Source organism: Lolium perenne, chromosome 2 (genome assembly GCF_019359855.2).
Source record: "Lolium perenne isolate Kyuss_39 chromosome 2, Kyuss_2.0, whole genome shotgun sequence".
Taxonomy (NCBI): domain Eukaryota; kingdom Viridiplantae; phylum Streptophyta; class Magnoliopsida; order Poales; family Poaceae; genus Lolium; species Lolium perenne.
In genome coordinates, this window is record NC_067245.2 from 124,804,986 (window position 1) to 124,828,197 (window position 23,212).

Here is a 23,212-nt window from a genome sequence, read left to right on the forward strand (position 1 = left end):
CTCTGAACATGTGAATTTTTGATTATGCACTAACCCTCTAATGAGTTGTTTCGAGTTTGGTGTGGAGGAAGTTTTCAAGGGTCAAGAGAGGAGGATGATATACTATGATCAAGAAGAGTGAAAAGTGTAAGCTTGGGGATGCCCTCATGGTTCATCCCTACATATTTCAAGAAGACCCAAGCGTCTAAGCTTGGGGATGCCCAAGGCATCCCCTTCTTCATCAACAATTTATCAGGTTTCTTCTCTTGAAACTATATTTTTATTCGGTCACATCTTATGTACTTTACTTGGAGCGTCTGTTTGTTTTTGTTTTGTTTGAATAAATTCATGCTTGTGTGGGAAAGAGACACGCTCCGCTGTTGCATATGAACACATGTGTTCTTAGCTTTACTTTTAATGTTCATGGCGAAGGTTGAAAACTGCTTCATTCATTGTTATATGGTTGGAAACAGGAAATGCTTCATGTGGTAAATGGTATAATGTCTTGAATAATTTGATACTTGGCAATTGTTGTGCTCATATAGATCATGTTTAAGCTCTTGCATCATGTACTTTGCACCTATTAATGAAGAACTACATAGAGCTTGTTAAAATTTGGTCTGCATGATTGGTCTCTCTAAGTCTAGATATTTTCTGGTTGAGGTGTTTGAACAACAAGGAGGCGATGTAAAGTCTTATAATGCTTACAATATGTTTATATGTGAGTCTTGCTGCACCGTTTTATACTTGAGTTTGCTTCAAACAACCTTGCTAGCCTAGCCTTGTATTGAGAGGAATTCTTCTCGTGCATCCAAATCCTTGAGCCAAAAACTATGCCATTTGTGTCCACCATACCTACCTACCACATGATATTTCCCTGCCATTCCAAAGTACATTACTTGAGTGCTACCTTTAAACTTCTATTCTTTGCCATTACAATACATAGCTCATGGGAAAATAGCCTTGAAAACTATTGTGGTGAAAATATGTACTTATGTATCTTATTTCTTAATAAGTTGCTTGTTGTGCGGTAACCATGTTTCTGGGGATGCCATCAACTTTTACCTTTGTTGAATATCATGTGAGTTGCTATGCATGTTCGTCTTGTCTGAAGTAAGGGCGATTTTCATGATCAAATGGTTTGAGTATGCATATTGTTATAGAAGAACATTGGGCCGCTAACTAAAACCATGAATCATGGTGGAAGTTTCAGTTTGGACACAAAACCTCAATCTCTTATGAGAATATTATCTGTTGTTGAATGCTTAAGCATTAAAAGAGAAGTCCATTATCTGTTGTCTATGTTGTCCCGGTATGGGTGTCTAAGTTGAGAATGATCAAAAGCGAGAAATCCAATGCGAACTTTCTCCTTAGACCCTTGTACAGGCGGCATAGAGGTACCCCTTTGTGACACTTGGTTGAAACATATGTTATGCAATGATAATCCGTGTTAATCCAAGCTAATTAGGACAAGGTGCGGGCACTATTAGTATTCTATGCATGAGGCTTGCAACTTATAAGATATCTTATACATAACACATATGATTTATTACTACCGTTGACAAAATTGTTTCTATGTTTTCAAAATGAAAAGCTCTAGCACAAAAAAAGTAATCCATGATTCCCTCTGCGAAGGGCCTATCTTCTACTTTATTGTTGAGTCAGTTTACCTATTCTTTCTATCTTAGAAGCAAACACTTGTGTAAACTGTGTGCATTGATTCTTACATGTTTACTTATTGCACTTGTTATATTGCTTTATGTTGACAATTATCCATGAGATAAACATGTTGAAGTTGAAAGCAACTGCTGAAACTTATATCTTCCTTTGTGTTGCTTCAATGCCTTCTACTTTGAATCTATTGCTTTATGAGTTAACTCTTATGCAAGACTTATTGATGCTTGTATTGAAAGTACTATTCATGAAAAGTCTTTGCTATATGATTCAGTTGTTTAATCATCATCTTTACCATTGCTTTGAATCACTTCATTCATCTCATATGCTTTACAATAATGTTGATCAAGATTATGTTGGTAGCATGTCACTTAAGAAATTATTCTTGTTATCGTTTACCTACTCGAGGGCGAGTAGGAACTAAGCTTGGGGATGCTTGATACGTCTCAAACGTATCTATAATTTCTTATGTTCCATGCTTGTTTCATGACAATACCTACATGTTTTGTTCACACTTTATATCGTTTTGATGCGTTTTCCGGAACTAACCTATTGACGAGATGCCGAAGTGCCAGTTCCTGTTTTCTGCTGTTTTTGGTTTCAGAAATCCTAGTAAGGAAATATTCTCGGAATTGGACGAAATCAACGCCCAGCATCTTAGAATTCCACGAAGCTTCCAGAACACCCGAGAGCCACCAGAGGAGAGCCACAGGGGGCCCACACATGGGGCTGGCGCGGCCAGGCTAGGGCCCGTGCCCCCCTATTGTGTGGCGGCTCCGTACCCCCTCCGACTCCGCCTCTTCGCCTATTTAAAGGTCCCTGACCTAAATCTTCGAGACGAAAAAGCCACGGTACGAGAAACCTTCCAGAGCCGCCGCCATCGCGAAGCCAAGATCTGGGGGACAGAAGTCTCTGTTCCGGCACCCTGCCTGGACGGGGAAGTGCCCCCGGAAGGCATCTCCATCGACACCACCGCCATCTTCATCGCCGCTGCTGTCTCCTATGATGAGGAGGGAGTAGTTCTCCATCGGGGCTGAGGGCTCTACCGGTAGCTATGTGGTTAATCTCTCTCTCTACCCCAATACAATGATCTCATGAATTGCTTTGCATGATTGAGATCCATATGATGAGCTTTGTATCACTATTAGTCTATGTGCTACTCTTGTGATGTTATTAAAGTAGTCTATTCCTCCTTCATGGTGTAATGGTGACAGTGTGTGCATCGTGTAGTTCTTGGCGTAGGTTATGATCATAATCTCTTGTAGGTTATGGAGTTAATTATTACTATGATAGTATTGATGTGATCTATTCCCCCTTCATAGTGTAAAGGTGACAGTGTGTATGCTATGTTAGTACTCGGTTTAAATTGCAAAGATCTATTATGCTCTAAAGGTTACTTAAACATGAATACCGAATGTTGTGGCGCTTGTTAACTCCGGCATTGAGGTGTTCTTGTAGCCCTACACAACGAATGGTGTTTATTATCAAACAAGAGTATATGTTGCACAAAGGAAGAGAACTTATTTATTATGTGATCAATGTTGAGAGTGTCCACTAGTGAAAGTACGATCCCTAGGCCTTGTTTCCAATACTGCAAACACCGCTTATTTACTGTTCTGTTGCATGTTTACTCACTGCCATATTTTATTCAGATTGCTATTACCACTCATATACATCCATACTACTTGTATTTCACTATCTCTTCGCCGAACTAGTGCACCTATACATCTGACAAGTGTATTAGGTGTGTTGGGGACACAAGAGACTTCTTGTATCGTGATTGCAGGGTTGCTTGAGAGGGATATCTTTGACGTCTTCCTCCCTGAGTTCGATAAACCTTGGGTGATCCACTTAAGGGAAACTTGCTGCTGTTCTACAAACCTCTGCTCTTGGAGGCCCAACACTGTCTACATGAATAGAAGCGTGCGTAGACATCAGTGGCCATGGACCTCAAACGGACACCGTATGAGAAACTTATAATAATTTTACTGAATACTTTTGTCAAACAGCGCCGAGAAGTACAACCGCATTTCCCTAGAAGTGCAAGTTCGTGTCGAGGGAAGTTCAATGCTCTGTTTTTACTGGGCGGAAATCTATTGTTCAAGTCTCATCGATTTGATCACCAACCACTTTAATCATTGTCACCAAAAGCTTTATATGGTAGAGTATATGTCTAATTTCATTACCTACAACATTTTACAACAAATAAATGGATCTAATCTATCAAATTCAAATCGTTATCCCACAAAATATACCGGAAACAAGATTTCAAAACTTCTAAAATTACTTTCAAATCGTTCGGAGTTGGCAAAAATGGTAGATACGAAAAAGATGCGCCATTTTGAGACCTTTCCAACCGTATATCATTTCATTGTTTAACTATACCGCATGTAAATCGCGGGGAAAATCATTCGGTGCTCGTCACATAAAACAGGCGGACAGTAATTCGAGTTATTCTATTAAACTGTAAGGAATTGGAGAAAACAATTAGAATAAGAAAGTTGCGCCTAGTTCATAGCTTTCCGACGCCATATCATTTGCATCATTCCGACAAACGGTGGAAACAAATCATCCAAATTACTGTCCACCCGTTTTTAAGTACGTCCGAATTTCGGTATTTTCCAAATGATTCAAAAACTATGAGGATTTTTGGAAAAACGTAAAACATGAAAATTTTGCGCAATTTCATTATCTATCCAACGGTTTATCATTTGAACAGTTTCGATAAGCGATTCGAAAATCAAACTAAAAGTTCGTCTTCTGGCCATATAGAAGCGTTTTCGTATTTTTAAAATTAAATTTAAACCGTGCATAATCTGTGAAAATTGTCAACATGAAAAAGTTGCGGTTTTTCATTATCTATCCAACGGTATATCATTTGCACAGTTCCGACAAATGGTTGGAAAACACGAAGTAGAATCAGTAGCTCTGAAGAAAATGGGAAGTTCTGCTATGTTCGACAGAAAGGTATACCGAACTGAAGAAAATGGGAAGTTCTTCTATGTTCGACATCGCAACTTTTTCATGTTGACAATTTTCACAGATTATGCACGGTTTAAATTTAATTTTAAAAATACGAAAACGCTTCTATATGGCTAGAAGACGAACTTTTAGTTTGATTTTTGAATCGCCTATCGAAACTGTTCAAATGATATACCGTTGGATAGATAATGAAATTGCGCAACCTTTTCATGTTTTACGTTTTTTCAAAATCCTCACAGTTTTTGAATAATTTTGAAAACACCGAAATTTGGACGTACTTAAAAACGGGCGGACATTAATTTGGACGATTTGTTTCAACCGTTTGTCGGAATGATGCAAATGATATGGCGTTGGAAAGCTATGGACTAGCGCAACTTTCTTATTCTATTGTTTTCTCTAATTCCTTACACTTTAATAGAATAACTCGAATTACTGTCCGCCCATATTATGTGACGGGCACCGAATGATTTTCCCCACGATTTCCATGCGGTATATTTAAACAATGAAATGATTACGGTTGGAAACATCTCAAAATGGTGCATCTTTTTTGTATCTACCATTTTTGCCAACTCCGAACGATATGAAAGTAATTTTAGAAGTTTTGAAATCATGTTTTCGGTATATTTATGGGATAACGATTTGAATTTGATGGATTAGATCCATTTATTTGTTGTAAAATATTGTAGGTAATGAAATTAGACATATACTCTATCATATAAAGCATTTGGTGACAATGATTGAAGTTGTTGGTGATCAAATTGATGAGATTTGGACAATAGATTTCCGCCCCGTAAAAACAGAGCACTGAACTTTCCTCGACATGAACTTGTACTTATCGGGTAATGCGGTTGTACTTCTTGGTGCGGTATCATGAAAGTGTTCAGTAAAACAACTATAATTTTCTCGTACACTGTCTATTTGAAGTCCACGACCACACAAAATGTGCAGCACAACCACACGCATCTGAACTTCTCGCGACATGTCCTTGTACTTCTTGGCCTTCGTAGTTGTACTTCTGGAAATGTTTCCATACAAGTGTGCTTTATAATAATTAAACCTGTGTTTCGGAATGATAATTTTAGATTTTCTCTAGCCACTGTTTAAGAGATTCTGCACTCCCTGGATCGTAATATTTGAACTTCCCAACATTGCTATGTGAACTTATGTGTGAGTATTTTCTTTGTACAATTTGCAGTTCATGTAATTACTGCTTGTACTTCCTGTAGTCTTCGCTTTTACTTCTCGGAATAACTCCTTGTACTTCCTCGTGGATGATTGGATTATTTTGTTTTTCCTATATTTGGATTTTGTCAGTTTCTTATACTTTTTATATTAAGTGTGTGTACTGCTGGTGTCAAATGGTTGTACTTCTCTCTGTCAACTATTTGAATTTTCTCTTGGGTGATGGGATTATTTCATTTTTTAATTTGGATTTGTCGGTTTTCTTGTACTTTTCTATAATAGGTTCTAGTACTGCTCGTGTCGAACGGTTGTACTTCTCGTCATCAACTATTTGAACTTCCTTGGAGGGGACGGGATTATTTCATTTTTACTACATTTGGATTTTCTCGGATTCCTTGTACTTTCTATAATAAGTGCTTGGACTGCTCGTGTTGAATAGTTGTACTTCTCCTCGTCAAGTAATTGAAATTTCTCACAGATGACGGGATTATTTTGTTTTTTCTTCATTTGGATTTTTGTCGGTTTTTTTGTACTTCCTATATTAAGTGTATGTACTGCCCGTGTCGAATGGTTGTACTTCTCATCATCGATAATTTGAACTTCCTCACGGAAGAAGGGATTATTTCGTTTTTACTACATTTGGATTTTGTCGGTTTTCTTGTACTTTCTATATTAAGTGGGTGTACTGCTCGTGTCGACTGGTTGTACTTCTCATCGTCAACTATATGAACTTCCATGCAAGTGACGGGATTATTTTGCTTTTTTCTACATTTGGATTTTTTCGTTTTCTTGTACTTCCTATAATAAGTGCATGTGATGCTTGTGTCAAATGGTTATTCTTCTCATCATCAAGTATTTAAACTTCCTCGCTAATGACGGGATTATTTTGTTTTTTCTACATTTGGATTTTTTTATGTTTTCTTGTACTTCCTATAATAAGTGGTTGTACTGCTCGCGTCGAATGGTTGTACTTCTCATCGTCGATTATTTGAAATTCCTCAAGGATGACAGGATTATTTTGTCTTGCACTTCCAAAAACGACGCTTTGTACTTCCCATAGTCACCGCCTGTACTTCCCGTGAGTTCAAAAAATTGGATGAGTTTTATTATTTTTATGTGCTACCTGGAGGATCGCGTATTTACCAAAATTAATTAAGCGTACTTCCCAATGTTTGACTTGTGTACTTCATGAAAATTATATTTTACTATTTTATATGTACTCTTAACTTCAAGGAAGAGAAGACTTGTACTTTCTAAACTGATGGGCAACGAATGATTTTCACCGCGGATGCCTGGATTATTTATGTTGTTCCTACATTTTTATCGGTTTTCTTGTACTTCCAATATTAAGTGGGTGGATTGCTCGGTCTCAATTTAAGTATATTAATTTCCCCTACGGATGTCGGGATTAAGTGTACTCTCCGGGTCTTAATTTTTTTAACTTCGTCCTGTGAATAACTTCTGATTTTTATTATTATTCCTCACATGATGAAGAACTTTGTTGTTCCAAAGCTAATCATTTGTATCGTAGTCACTGCTTGTACTTCTTGGTATCACACATCGCACTCCCCACGGGACAATTTTTGGATGAGTTTTATTTATTTTTATACACTGCAAGGTGGAATGCCCATTTTTGAAAACTGATCTAGTGTACTTCCTGATGTATTTCCAATTATAAACCAATGCACTTCTCGACGATTAATGTACTTACAGTGTGTGCTTCATCGTGATTTTTATTTTGCCCGCGCTTTAAAGAGAGCTTGTACTTTCCGCAAATATTGGTATGTACTTTCTAGAACAACCTGTATGTACTTTCTAAAGATTATTTTTTCAGAGAACAAATCCGACTAAATACACCCACGCACTGAATAAAAAAAATGATGTTTACACCCACAACCCAACGCACGTGTACTGCCCCAATAACATGCTCATACTGCCAACGCAGATGTAACTGTGTTTCCTTCTATTTTATTCAGACAAACAATGTTAAGTTTTTGACAAAAGAAACTTAATCATTAGTTGTAGCATTAGCACTGCCTGGCGTTCGAAGTTGCGAATTTCCAATGTGCAGACATTGTTGTCCACGGTGATGCCCTACTACTAAAAATACATCATAGTGCCCCGCGACAACGCGTACTCCTCCAATAATATGCTTTGCACTTCGTTTTAGGCTCATGCGTTGAGCATGCATGTTCTAAATAAACGTAATTACTCCGCGTACGATAGAACCTATCCAACTTATGTCTCGTGGCCATACTTCATATGGATTCAATCAACGGTGCCTGCACAACGTCGTACAAAGATCGGATACGATTTTGTTGTGCGTGTGGCAGCGCTCTTTCGTAGCTTTTTCCCTCAGCCGGCTTGTACTTCTGCAAGACAGCGACTTGAGATGTTGCTGAAAACAAAGAAACAGAAGAAGCACTGCCGCATCAGGACGTAGGGGTCGAAGGCGGGAGCAGCAAGGGGTGCAATTCGGCGATGAACACTGTTGGCGGGCAGTCATGGCTTTCGATGGACTGCATTGGCAGCTTGGGGAATCCGGTGGCGCTGGACGCTCGGGAAAACGCGGACGTGACGACAACTTTGCCGGAGGGAGCGCAACAACGACGTAGCGAAGTAGGAGGGTCTCTGGCCGCGGGAAAGAAGAGCCCACTGCCAGGTGGAAGAAGGGAGGCCGCCAGCCACGGGGAAGAAGGGCGGGTGGCGCGCTAGGCCATCGAGGCGGCGGCACGGCGACCCTCGTGGCGGCGGCGCGCCAACCGTGGAGGCCGCGGTGGCACGGCGACCCTCATGGTGGCAGCGCGATAGCCATCGAGGCTGCGACGCAGGGGCCATCGATACGACGGCGGAGCAGTGGCCCTCCAAGCGGTCGCACGGGAGCCGTCCAGGCGGAGGTGGGGTGGGAATGGTCGACGAGATTCAAGGGTCCGCCTAGGGCGGCTGTAGAGGTGGCCGACGAACTGAAATATTTACCATATAACCAAACTGAATTGTTGCCGTGGCAGGGAAGACGGTGGCTGCCGGGGCCGAGGAGCTTCGATTGTGGGCGTCGGTGGAATTGGTTGGGGATGGGGAAGAACACAGGTTTTTACGGGTGCGGTTCATTCACTGCTTTTGTTTCTCTTCGCGTCGCCTCTATATTGAATCGGGTGGTGCTCCGGTTTGTGTGGGCAGGAGGAGCCGCTGTCGCCGAAGATTGCTGGGGCGCGGGTGCTGTTGGGGAAATTCTTCTAGGATGCTCAAATTCAACTTCTTGGGGCAGTTCTTTTTATAGCAAATGTACTGCTCTATTAGTATATATTTTCTGCACTAACGTGCAAATGTACTGCGCATTCAAAAACTACTCCACAAACGGATGGATATAGCAGACTCTTCCTGAAGCAAATGAGTTTTTGTAAGCTGAAATGGGCAAATCTTCTCCAACGCACAAGTGCTGCCATCCTTATCTTCTCTCTCTTAATTGTTTACCTACATCAAAACTAACTAGATGACAACAACATAGCAGCAGCTTCGCTTTTGAGATGGGCAGCACCGCAGTGGTACAGCTCGTGCTACAACCACAGTGAAATGGGCAGCACCTCGCGGTGGCAAGGACTTCGCTGCCGCACAGGATCTCACTAGATCCCCACGGCGATATCAGAGCTACTCGACGGACAATCTTGAGGGGTGCAAAACTTTAGAAATGGTTATCTGAGCACGCACTGCTTGCGGTGAAATAACTGAACTTTTGATTAATAAAAAGTTGTACTGCCGTGAAACAGAAAAGTAGTGAGAGAGAATCAGAGAAATACACCATTCGACAGTTATACTTTCGATGAATAAACAGTTGTACTGCCATGAAACAAAAGAGTCGTACTGCAGGGAAACAGACAAATTACCATCCGTTCTCATTGGCATATCAACAAGCAGGTAGAGAGCACTAGCTTATTTGGGGACAGTTGACCACTATAGCGAATGCGGATTTTCTAGCGGAGCCGGTAACTACCGGTGCTCCAGCCGCCGTTCAATCTTGCGTGAAGATTGGGTCACGCTTTTAGCCTATATATGCAGTTTTTTAATCGTATTGATTGCGAGATGCACCAACCTTGGTAATCTACGCCGGTACTCACAGCACGACATACCTACGCAGCCACAGACTAATAAGGCCTCGTTTGGCACAGGAGTATTAACCGGGTTTGCGGAGTATTATCCCGGCCTAAATTTTATACACGTGAAACTGCGAGCGAGCCGTTTGGCAGGCCTGTCTTGGCCGGGTTCAGCCCGAGTAAACCCCGCAATACACGTCGACCCGACGAGTTTTCCAGACGCTCCACCCACCTCGCGTTTTTTTGGTCCACACGCGTCGCAGCAACACCGGATCTCCTCTCGCGACGACGCCGGATCTCCTCTTGCAGCGACGCCGGCGGCTCCGTTGCCCCGCAAACAGAAAGTAACAGCTCCGGCGACGCCTACTTCAGCACCTTGTGCCGCCGCCTCAGCATCTGCCGCCGCCGTTGATTCAGTACCCGCCCCCGCCGCCTCAGAACCTGATGCCGCCGCCGCTTCAGCACCTGGTGCCCTCGCCGCTGAGGTTCCTGCCGACGTAGGCTCCTTCGCCCGTCCGTCCTCTCGTGTAAGTTCTATTTCAACTCGCCCTTCCCCTCCCTATCTAGTTCTAGATACAACTGCTACATGAATGACCTAGGGTTCTTGATGCCTCCCGTGAGATCCTGTTAGTTGTCTCTAGTTCTTGATGCCTAGGGTGAGCTAGTGGCTACGGATTCAGATTTCTGTTGGATCTGTCATTCTGTCAATTACTGTAGTAATATATGATTACAGTGTTTGCCTCTAGTTCTTGATGCCACTGCATGTCCTTTTGGATCTGTTAATTGCCTCTAGTAATATATGATTTGTTTTCCATTGCACTTCCTTAAATCAGCATGTCATTTTTCTATCAAAAGGAACATAAGTAGTGTATAAAAACTGAAATGTCCATAGTCATTTCTCTATCAAAAGGAACTTATGGCTGCGCTGAATGGCAGACTTGGAGGCTGCAGACTAGCAGATCTCCAGATGGATGGAGTGGTCGCATGCGCTCCATTTGTTCATCCGCCAGTTATTCGCTTCACCTCCCCAGGACATATGACAGAGGTATTTTCTTTTCTTGCTTTATTCCTCACGTGAGCTACAATTTATGGATGAGGTACGATCTCTTGGCTAGTTGCATAGGAGCACGAAGTATACTTGTGAACATAGGCTAATTTGATAGATGTGCATATGCCGATTCAGTCCATGGGCAATACGTATAAATTGTAATAAAAAATTCTTGCTTATGTTTGCTTCAGTAGATGGAAGAAGTCTTGATTTTTTTTTTCTTACCATCATTGTAGTCTAGTAACGATGGAGGTTCCAATGATCTGAAGGTGTGAGGAATTCAGAGCCGAGTTGTGCTATTGTAAATAACAACTTGTGACCTGTAGGATGACCCTGTGCAAACATGAAATTTGGAATGCTTATACAATTAATGTGCAATGTCACTTATACGGTCTGATGCATTGTTAGATGCAGTTTCTTGCAAATCTTGTATCAATTAAATAAAATTCACTTTAGCACACAGATGTTTTACAACCAAATATATTTGCATTGCAAGATGGGGTCTAGACAATTGGTTCTAAAAGAAGGAATTTCACAAACAAAAATTGATGCTTATAGTTTTGCTCAATTAGCTCGTTCATCCTATCACACTGATGCATTTGTATGTTATGTTGATTTCAGTCCATTTCATCCTTTGTGAGAAGAGTGGAGCTAGGTATATTTTGCTAAACAATATTCTTCCTTATCATTTATTGTTGTGCTTCTAAACCATTTCATCTTTGCCCTGTTTCTGTAATCTGTAACCATTTGACCACTGCCATGTTAGTAACATAAAATTTATTCTTAACTTGTCTGCATCCCTGTTATAATATCCGTCTTTTATTTCTTATTCATGGCATGATTGTAATTTAGCTAGGATATAATGATTACTATTGCTGGATGTTTGGTTTGGTGCTTCCTGATTGAGTTAGGCTGCCTAGTGCTTCAAGTTAGCTATGCTTTCTTTTGAAGTCCCGGTTGCATCATGATTTGTTGTTTTACTAAGATGCTGATTAATACACATACTTGGTTTGGCAGAAACTCTGTTGGGTGGAAGTGCATCGGAGACAGCTTCTCAACATGATGCATGGCTCCGTTGGCGCGGCGGAGCGATGATACTGCCACTTGCCCGGCCTCTGCTGACTTAATATTCGCCGATGCTACCGCGTCCATCTTTACGTCGCCTCACCTTATGTCCCCAAGCTGACAGAAGTCAAGGCCACTGCGCCTCTGATCCAGCATCTATTTTATGTAATGTGCTTGTGACCAGAGTGTAAAAGTTTAATTTTTATTCGAATTACTATGATCGTCCTAGCCTTGTTGTGTAAATTGCATTTTTGGTTGTAGAATTATCCCTGCCTGCCAAACAGATGAATAAATGTAGAGTATTGGTGACGAAGGGTTTTTTGGTGTAACGAAGTGTTTTGGGTGACAGGAGTGTTTTCACCCAATCCCCTTGGAAAAAACACTTCCAGTTACTCGGTAATACACTTCAACCAAACAAGGCCTAAGGGAACTCCCACCATGACGGACTCCCTTTCCAATCTCTCTCTCAATCCCGATCCAAAAAAAAAGCGGCGGCTGCGGCGGAGCGTGACCTGCGGCGAGGCGGACTCCGAACTGCGGCGACAGGGCGAGATAGCGGCCAGGACGGTTGCGCCGTGCATGAGCAGATCTCGAGCTCTGGCTCCTCCGCCGCACCTTCTTCGTGCAGCGCCCCTGCCTGGCTGCCTCCTACACGAGAGTGACCGGAGGAAGACAAAGTGGAGCACGGCACCATGTTCATGTGGAGTTTAGGTTTTGAATTCATTTTCCTGATCTAGGGATTTTATTTTTGTTTCAATCTCGTGAGGATACAGATCTGAAGTGTGATTTTTATGGTGTCTACTTTTGTTCCACCTGAATTTTAGCTTTCTGTTCCGTGTCAAATCCAATGCAACCAATTCAATAATCAGTTTTATTTTCTGATCTCTTTTTGGAATGCACACATTGAGAAATCCTTGCCGAATTTGATTGGTCTATTTCTCTATAAGTTTATGAAATATTTGTGGTGCAATGAAATGATTGTGAAATCAGTTTGGATTGTTCCTGAGATTGTGATTTGAATTCTAAACATAATTATGTCTTATTTGGTAAGAACATGTTACTGAAGCTATATGTGAAGCATATAATGATCCTTTTATTGGAATTTTGTTTCAATCTTGGGAGGATGCTAATTTGGAGAGTGATTTTGGTGGTGAATATTTCTCATTCGGTCTGAATTTTAATCAAATATTTCGTGTCAAATTTGCATCCAGCTTTGTTGGTGGTTAATCCATCTGGATGGTAATTTTCAGCAATTTTTCATTTTCTCTAACATTTAAATTCAATTTGATTCGCCTATTTCTTTATAAAACCGTGAAACTTTTTTGTGCAATGAAATAAATGTGATGTGTGAACAATCTGTGGAAACTGTTTTCTGCATTAAAAAGGGATGGATTTCTAAAAAAATATTTGGATCATACACCAATTTGGTGATGTAACTAATATAGATTGTAAAAAGAATCTCTCAAATATCAGTATTATATGCTATAATTTGTTGATATAATAATGGTATCGGTAATAAAAAAAAGACTTCTGAAACGTATGTGGATCATATTTTGGGCATGTCACAAATTTGATACAAAAATGTTATTGCGTTGTGTTTGACCGCACCGGCGGCGCCATGTAAGAAGCTTTTTCAGCTCCTCAACGATGTTGTGGTACGCTCGACGTGTTAGATATGTGAAACTTAAAAAACACAAATGAAAAAAATGTATGAAATGCTATGATCTATTTATGGCATGTTTCATCTTTCATGTGTGACAAATCTCAAATAAATGTGAAAACTTGTTGATTTAGAACTGGTTTCTGCCTAAATAATGTGATTTATTTCTAAAACATTATTGGATAATATTTGGTCCTCAAAAATTTGATACGCCATGCACTTCACAATAACAAATTGGAAATGTGTATCATATGGGATTCGTACCAACTAGTTATTAAAATCATACTTGTAAAATATCTGGTTGGATTAGCTCACATAGGTGTCATATTTGGATAATAAATAGGATGTCTCATTATTCTATATGATGTATACAATAATATAATGATGTGATACTGGTATCCACAATCAAAAAAAATGAGGATGTTTTGATTTTTTTTCCTGAAATGGAGCTAAAACTATTTTGGTGATTTATCAAATTTAAATAAAAAATAACGCAAAATAAATGGTAAAATTGTACTCAGCAAAGGGACTTAGCTTTTTGTTAAGATAGGAATTTTTTTGGGCCGTTTGGTTCCCTTGGCTCGGCGCGTTTGGTAACCTAGGCGCCCCTTGGCTCGCATCGACCCAGCATTTTTTGGGCCGTTTGGTTCCCTGGGCGCAGTCGCGTTCTTGCATAGCACGAGTTTTAAAGCACCCCCGGGACAGGCCCCGGAGGAACGCCCGGTTTGACAGTTTCTCCAGGGCCAGACCCTGGCGAGAGGAAAATCGACAACGTCGTTCGCGTGGGAGCTCCACCTCGGCATGCAGCGGTGTTGCGTGGCAAAGGTAGGGGTAACCTCCCTCTTCAGTGACCCTCTCCATCAGCCCCCTCCCAAAATTTCCCTTCCCCAAATTTCGCACCGGCGGCGGCGACCCAGATCTGGCAGCGCGCATCTCCCTTCGGTCTCCGGCGTCGGACAAGGGTCCTCTTCTGCAGCCGCGGCGGAGCCTGCGCACATCTGCGGCAGCTTTCGGCCCTGTCATGCGTCCACCATGACAGAGGTAAGTGGAAACTCCTCTGCTCTACTGTAGTGTTAGATTCATGTTGGTAGAACTAGTTGGGTTCGATAAGACCGTTCGTAATGCATAGATCTTGTTTGCGTAGACCGACCAGCTCTAGCTTGTGCATCACGCCGCAACACTCATCATTTGCGTACAAGCCTGGATCTTGATGGTGCACAAGAGAGCAGTTAGGCATGCTGCTTTTCCTCGTGTGACTTACGAACCTATGATACAACGAGATCAGAAGAGGATTGCCAACCTAAACAACATCTACAACTGCAACAACGTAGAGGCCATCCAGATGCTACGGATGAGAAGAGTCCCTTTCTATGCACTTGTGAAAACGTTCAGGGAAAGAGGACCGCTGACTGATAGCATCCACACCTCTATCGAAGAACAAGTCGCAATATTTCTTCATGTTGTCGGTCATAACCAGAGGTTCAGAGTCATCCATAACACATTCAGGCGATTGATGGCGCGTGAAGCACACGTCCGTTGGGAACCCCAAGAGGAAGGTGTGATGCGTACAGCAGCAAGTTTCCCTCAGTAAGAAACCAAGGTTATCGAACCAGTAGGAGATGAAGGCCACGTGAAGATTGTTTGCGAAGGAGTGTAGTGCGGCGCAACACCAGGGATTCCGGCGCCAACGTGGAACCTGCACAACACAATCACAATACTTTGCCCCAACTTAACAGTGAGGTTGTCAATCTCACCGGCTTGCTGAAAACAAAGGATTAAACGTATGGTGTGGAGAATGATGTTTGTTTGCGATGAACATCAGAGAACAGAGTTTGCAGTAGATTGTATTTCAGATGTAAAAGAATGGACCGGGGTCCACAGTTCACTAGTGGTGTCTCTCCAATAAGATAAATAGCATGCTGGGTGAACAAATTACAGTTGGGCAATTGACAAATAGAGATGCACATACATATATCATGATGACTACTATGAGATTTAATTAGGGCATTACGACAAATAACATAGACCGCTATCCAGCATGCATCTATGCATAAAAAGTCCACCTTCGGGTTAGCATCCGCACCCCTTACAGTATTAAGTTGCAATCAACAAACAATTGCATTAAGAACTGCGCGTAATGTAATCAACACAAATATCCTTAGACAAAGCATCGATGTTTTATCCCTAGTGGCAACAGCACATCCACAACCTTAGAACTTTCTGTCACTGTCCCAGATTCAATGGAGGCATGAACCCACTATCGAGCATAAATACTCCCTCTTGGAGTTACAAATATCAACTTGGCCAGAGCCTCTACTAGCAATGGAGAGCATGCAAGAACATAAATAACACATATATGATAGATCAATAATCAACTTGACATAGTATTCAATATTCATCGGATCCCAACAAATGCAACACGTAGCATTACAAATAGACGATCTTGATCATGATAGGCAGCTCAGAAGAGCTAAACATGATAGCACAAGAGGAGAAGACAACCATCTAGCTACAGCTATGGATCCATAGTCCAAGGATGAACTACTCATGCATCAGTCCGGAGGCGGGCATGGTGATGTAGAGCCCTCCGGTGATGATTCCCCTCTCCGGCAGGGTGCCGGAGGCGATCTCCTGAATCCCCCGAGATGGGATTGGCGGCGGCGTCACAGTAACTTTTCTCGTATCGTGGCTCTCGGTACTAGGGTATTCGCGACGGAGAGAATATATAGGCGAAGGGGCAGAGTCGAGAGGCGCTCGAGGGTCCCACCCCATAGGGCGGCGCGCGAAGAGGTGGGGCCGCGCCCCCCTAGGGTGTGGCCGCCTCGTCGCCCCTCTTCGGACTTCTGGAAGGCTCTGTGCAAAATAAGACCGTGGGCTTTTGTTTCGTCCAATTCCGAGAATATTTCCTGTGTAGGATTTCTGAAACCAAAAGAAGAAAACATGAACTGGCGCTTCGGCATCTTGTTAATAGGTTAGTGCCGGAAAATGCATCAAAATGATGTAAAGTGTATATAAAACATGTGAGTATTGTCATATAACTAGCATGGAACATAAGAAATTATAGATACGTTTGAGACGTATCAAGCATCCCCAAGCTTAGTTCCTACTCGCCCTCGAGTAGGTAAACGATAACAAGGATAATTTCTGAAGTGACATTCTACTATCATAATCTTGATCAATACTATTGTAAAGCATATGAAGTTAATGAAGTGATTCGAAGCAATGGTAAAGATAATGACTAAACAGCTGAATCATATAGCAAAGACTTTTCATGAATAGTACTTTCAAGATAAGCATCAATAAGTCTTGCATAAGAGCTAACTCATAAAGCAATAGATTCTGAATAGAAGGTTTTGAAGCAACACAAAGGATGATTAAGTTTCAGCAATTGCTTTCAACTTGTAACATGTATATCTCATGGATAATTGTCAACATAAAGTAATATAACAAGTGCAATAAGTAAACATGTAAGAATCAATGCACACAGTTGACACAAGTGTTTGCTTCTAAGATGGAAACAAGTAGGTAAAGTTACTCAACAGAGGGAAGCATGGATTACTCATGTGCTAGAGCTTTTTATTTTGAAAACATGGAAACAATTTTGTCAACGGTAGTAATAATTCATATGTGTTATGCATAAAACCTCCTATAAGTTGCAAGTCTCATGCATCGAATACAATAGTGCTCGCACCTTGTCCTAATTAGCTCGGATTTCCATGGATTATCATTGCATTACATATGTTTCAACCAAGTGTCACAAAGGGGTACCTCTATGTCACCTGTACAAAGGTCCAAGGAGATAGATCGCATTTGATTTCTCAGTTTTGATAGATCTCAACTTGAGGACATCCATACCGGGACAACTTAGAAAACAGATAATGGACTCCTCTTTAATGCTTAAGCATTCAACAACAGATAATATTCTCATAAGAGATTGAGGATTAATGTCCAAGCTGAAACTTCCACCATGATACATGGCTTTGGTTGGCGGCCCAATGTTCTTCTCTAACAATATGCATACTTAAACCATTTAATCATGAGAAATCACCCTTACTTCAGACAAGACGAACATGCATAGCAACTCACATGATATTCAACAAAGGTGTAAAAAGTTGATGGCATCCCCGGAAACATGGTTACCGCTCAACAAGCAACTTATAAGAAATAAGATACATAAGCTACATATTCAATACCACAATAGTTTTTAAGCTATTTTCCCATGAGCTATGTATTGCAAAGACAAGGAATGAAATTTTAAAGGTACCACACAAGCAATTTACTTGGAATGGCAGAGAAATACCACATAGTAGGTAGTTATGGTGGACACAAATGGCATGGGTTTTGGCTCAAGGTTTTGGATGCACGAGAAGTATTCCCTCTCAGTACAAGGCTTTGGCTAGCAAGGTTGTTTGAAGCAACACAAGTATGAACCGGTACAGCAAAACTTACATAATAACATATTGCAAGCATTATAAGACTCTACATTGTCTCCTTGTTGCTCAAACACTTTTACCAGAAAATATCTAGACTTAGAGAGATCAATCATGCAATCCAAATTTCAACAAGCTCTACAGTAGTTCTCCACTAATAGGTTTAAACTACATGATGCAAAAGCTTAAACATGATCTATGAGAGCTCAAAACAATTGCCAACTATCAAATTATTCAAGACCATATACCATTTACCACATGAAGCATTTTCTGTTTCCAACCAAATTGCAATCAACGAAGCGGTTTTCAACCTTCGCCATGAACATTAAAATAAAGCTAAGAACACCAGTGTTCATATGAAAAAGCAGAGCGTGTATCTCTCCAACACAAGGAATGCTAGGATCCGATTTTATTCAAACTAAAACAAAAACAAAAACAAACAGACGCTCCAAGTAAAGCACATAAGATGTGACGGAATAAAAATATAGTTTCACTAGAGGTGACCTGATAAGTTGTCGATGAAGAAGGGGATGCCTTGGACATCCCCAAGCTTAGATGCTTGAGTCTTCTTGAAATATGAAGGGATGAACCACGGGGGCATCCCCAAGCTTAGACTTTTCACTCTTCTTGATCATATTATATCATCCTCCTCTCTTGACCCTTGAAAACTTCCTCCACACCAAACTCAAAACAAACTCATTAGAGGGTCAGTGCATAATCAAAAATTCACATTTTCAGAGGGGACACAATCATTTTTAACACTTCTGGACATTGCCCAAAGCTACTGAAAGTTAATGGAACAAAGAAATCCACTCAACACAGTAAAAGAGGCAATGCAAAATAAAAGACAGAATCTGTCAAAACAGAACAGTCCGTAAAGACGAATTTTTTAGAGGCACTTAACAGGCTCAGATGAAAAAGCTCAAAACTAATGAAAGTTGCGTACATATCTGGGGATCACGCATGAATTTTCGCAGATTTTTTTGATTCTTCTACAGAGAGATCTACTCAAATTCGTGACAGATAAGAAATCTGTTTCTGCGCAGAAATCCAAATCTAGTATCAACCTTACTATTAGAGACTTTACTTGGCACAACAATATGATAAGGAGAGGTTTCTACAGTAGTAACAACTTTCAAGACACAACAAAACAGTAGTAAAAATAAAAACAACATGGGTTATCTCCCAAGAAGTGCTTTTCTTTAACGCCTTTCAGCTAGGCGCAGAAAGTGCAAATCAAGTATTATCAAGAGAAGAAGCATCAACAGAGGTGTTTGGAGTTTTCTCAACTATGCATTGTATCTTATCTATGTAAGAAACTCCTTTTTCAATACCTTTAGGCTTACTATCCTCCTCAAATAAATTTTCAGGAACAATCCAATCAAAATTCTTTTCTAATGCCTCATGCATTCCTATGAGTTTATAAGGTATTGGTATTTTAATATCCCCCTTACAATTGGCTTTATTAGTGTATCTTAGCCTATCTTTTTCCCTTTTTTCAAGGATATTTGCAAAATTGGTACAAAAGCCTAGCATCTTATGTCGAATAAAGACTTTCCTAGCTTCTCTAGCTACATCACCAAATTCTCTAAGAAGGGTTCCTAAAACAAAATCTTTCTTCTCTCCTTCTTCCATATCATCGAGTGTAAGAAACATATGTTGCATTATTAGATTAAGATTAACAAATCTAGCTTCCAACATGTGCACTAAAGAGGCAGTAGCAATTTCATAATTAGGAGCAAGTTCTACCAAGGATCTATCTTCAAAATCTTTAACTCTACTAACATGAGTGAAAAAATCTTCTATATTATCTCTTCCAATGATAGACCCACTTCTTACCGATATATCTTTCAAAGTGAACTTAGGGTGAAGCATGATGAAATAAACAAAAGTAAACTAATAAAGTAAATGCAAGTAACTAATTTTTTTGTGTTTTTGATATAAGGAAAGCAAACAAAACAGAAAATAAAATAAAGTAAAGCAAGACAATAAACAAAGTAAAGAGATTGGATGTGAGAGACTCCCCTTGCAGCGTGTCTTGATCTCCCCGGCAACGGAGCCAGAAAAATGCTTGATGGCGCATGAAGCACACGTCCGTTGGGAACCCCAAGAGGAAGGTGTGATGCGTACAGCAGCAAGTTTCCCTCAGTAAGAAACCAAGGTTATCAAACCAGTAGGAGATGAAGGCCACGTGAAGGTTATTGGCAAAGGAGTGTAGTGCGGCGCAACACCAGAGATTCCGGCACCAACGTGGAACCTGCATAACACAATCACAATACTTTGCCCCAACTTAACAGTGAGGTGTCAATCTCACCGGCTTGCTGAAAACAAAGGATTAAGCGTATGGTATGGAGAATGATGTTTGTTTGCGATGAACAGCAGAGAACAGAGTTTGCAGTAGATTGTATTTCGGATGTAAAAGAATGGACCGGGGTCCACAGTTCACTAGTGGTGTCTCTCCAATAAGATAAATAGCATGTTGGGTGAACAAATTACAGTTGGGCAATTGACAAATAGAGATGCACATACATATATCATGATGACTACTATGAGATTTAATTAGGGCATTACGACAAATAACATAGACCGCTATCCAGCATGCATCTATGCCTAAAAAGTCCACCTTCGGGTTAGCATCCGCACCCCTTCCAGTATTAAGTTGCAAACAACAGACAATTGCATTAACAACTGCGCGTAATGTAATCAACACAAATATCCTTAGACAAAGCATCGATGTTTTATCCCTAGTGGCAACAGCACATCCACAACCTTAGAACTTTCTATCACTGTCCCAGATTCAATGGAGGCATGAACCCACTATCGAGCATAAATACTCCCTCTTGGAGTTACAAGTATCAACTTGGCCAGAGCCTCTACTAGCAACGGAGAGCATGCAAGAACATAAATAACACATATATGATAGATCAATAATCAACTTGACATAGTATTCAATATTCATCGGATCCCAACAAACGCAACACATAGCATTACAAATAGACGATCTTGATCATGATAGGCAGCTCACAAGATCTAAACATGATAGCACAAGAGGAGAAGACAACCATCTAGCTACTGCTATGGACCCATAGTCCAATGATGAACTACTCACGCATCAGTCCGGAGGCGGGCATGGTGATGTAGAGCCCTCCGGTGATGATTCCCCTCTCCGGCAGGGTGCCGGAGGCGATCTCCTGAATCCCCCGAGATGGGATTGGCGGCGGCGGCGTCACAGTAACTTTTCTCGTATCGTGGCTCTCGGTACTAGGGTATTCGCGACGGAGAGAATATATAGGCGAAGGGGCAGAGTCGGGAGGCGCTCGAGGGGCCCACCCCATAGGGCGGCGCGCCCAGAGGTGGGGCCGCACCGCCCTAGGGTGTGGCCGCCTCGTCGCCCCTCTTCGTCTCTTCTTCGGACTTCTGGAGGCTCCGTGCAAAATAAGACCGTGGGCTTTTGTTTCGTCCAATTCCGAGAATATTTTCTATGTAGGATTTCTGAAACCAAAAACAGCAGAAAACAGGAACTGGCGCTTCGGCATCTTGTTAATAGGTTAGTGTCGGAAAATGCATCAAAATGATGTAAAATGTATATAAAACATGTGAGTATTGTCATATAACTAGCATGGAACATAAGAAATTATAGATACATTTGAGACGTATCAGCGATCCACGAAGACTATCTCTAGGTACTTCCAGCAGGTGTTGTACGTAATTGGGGAGCTCAGAGGTGAAATGATCAAGCCAGCATCAATGAACACACCAACCAAGATCAAGAACAGCTACAGGTGGTTCCCCTATTTCAGGGTGAGTACAAAATCATCTTCCTTCTACCTATCTGATGTGTAGTACTGTGACAAAACATGATTGTGTTCTACTGTGAGAAACCTGATTGTGTGCTAATCTTTTTACAGGATTGCACTGGGGCTATTCATGGTACTCATGTCACTGCAAAGGTACCGAGATCAATGTCTGCAGCATTCCGCGGGAGGAAGCACTACACCAGCCAGAACATTCTTGCAGCTGTGGATTTTGATATGAGGTTCACCTACGTGCTTGCTGGGTGGGAGGGTTCAACTCATGATGCCAGCATCCTGGCCGACAACCTGTCAAGGCCTGATGGGTTGCAAATCCCTGACGGCAAGTTCTACCTTGGAGATGCTGGATATGCATGCCGACCTGGAATTCTACCTCCCTTCAGGAAAACAAGGTACCACCTCAACGAGTTCTCTATGAAGCACCGACCTCTGAATGCGAGAGAGTTGTTCAATCTCAGACACTCAAGCCTTAGAGTCACCATTGAGAGGGCCTTTGTTGCACTGAAGAACAGGTTCAAGGTCCTTGACCAGAAACCGTTCCACACGTTTGACACTCAGGTAAAGCTGGTCCTTGCTTGCTGCATTCTTCACAACTGGATCCTAGGTTGGGGCGAGGATGACTTCTTCGAAGAGGTTGTCAGTTTTGATGAAGTGGAGACCGGCCATGGCGTGGAAGCAGGCGACAATGATGCCTGGAAGGTGAAGAGGCAAGAGTGGGTAGACGCAATGTGGGAAGCCAGAGGCAACACCACCATCTGAGAAGAAGTGAAGAAGAAGTGAAGAAGTGAAGAAGAAGTGAAGAAGAAGAAGACCCCCTATGATCCCCTGTTTCTCGAACCCTTTTCGATCCCCGTATGTTGAACGGCCCCGTTATGATAAACTGCAATTCGTAGTAGCTAGGGAGCACTGTGTTATGAACTACCATTCGTAGTAGCTAGAGATGATTTCGTGAACTGATTGCAACTATCATGAACTGTGATTTCTGTGTGATGGGAGGTGAGAGCATGGTAAGGCTACCCGTCGTAGAGAAGAGGTAACCGTAGATATGCCTGGATGGTACCAAACAAGCCTAATATCATCTCCATGGAGTTTTGGGCTTGGCTGCAGGCAAACAAACAGAAAGTCCTTTTTGGCCCAGCCGATGCAGTCCGACCTACCAAACAACAGGCCAATTCAGCCCGTGGCTCGTTCTGGACGCGCAAGTGTGCTTGCATGATCGCGCCAGTGAGCCACGAATCAGGCCCAGGCTACCAAACGCGCCCCAGACGACCTAAAAATGCGAAATCAACATA

At 41.6% G+C, this 23,212-nt stretch overlaps 2 protein-coding genes across 2 annotated transcripts; both read left to right on the forward strand.

Moving 5' to 3' along the window:
* Positions 1 to 8,298: 8,298 nt before the first annotated feature.
* LOC127328792 (uncharacterized) lies at positions 8,299 to 12,940 on the forward strand. The gene is made up of 5 exons (XM_071825456.1): positions 8,299 to 8,479; positions 8,826 to 8,914; positions 9,734 to 10,432; positions 10,842 to 10,950; positions 11,971 to 12,940. Exons 1-5 carry the CDS (start codon positions 8,299 to 8,301, stop codon positions 12,078 to 12,080), a joined length of 1,188 nt encoding a protein of 395 aa, XP_071681557.1. The 3' UTR covers positions 12,081 to 12,940.
* Positions 12,941 to 14,888: 1,948 nt separating this feature from the next.
* Positions 14,889 to 22,688, forward strand: LOC127328791 (protein ALP1-like). Its single transcript, XM_071825457.1, has 3 exons — positions 14,889 to 15,178; positions 21,762 to 21,909; positions 22,017 to 22,688. Exons 1-3 carry the CDS (start codon positions 14,889 to 14,891, stop codon positions 22,677 to 22,679), a joined length of 1,101 nt encoding a protein of 366 aa, XP_071681558.1. The 3' UTR covers positions 22,680 to 22,688.
* The last annotated feature ends 524 nt before the right edge of the window (positions 22,689 to 23,212 follow it).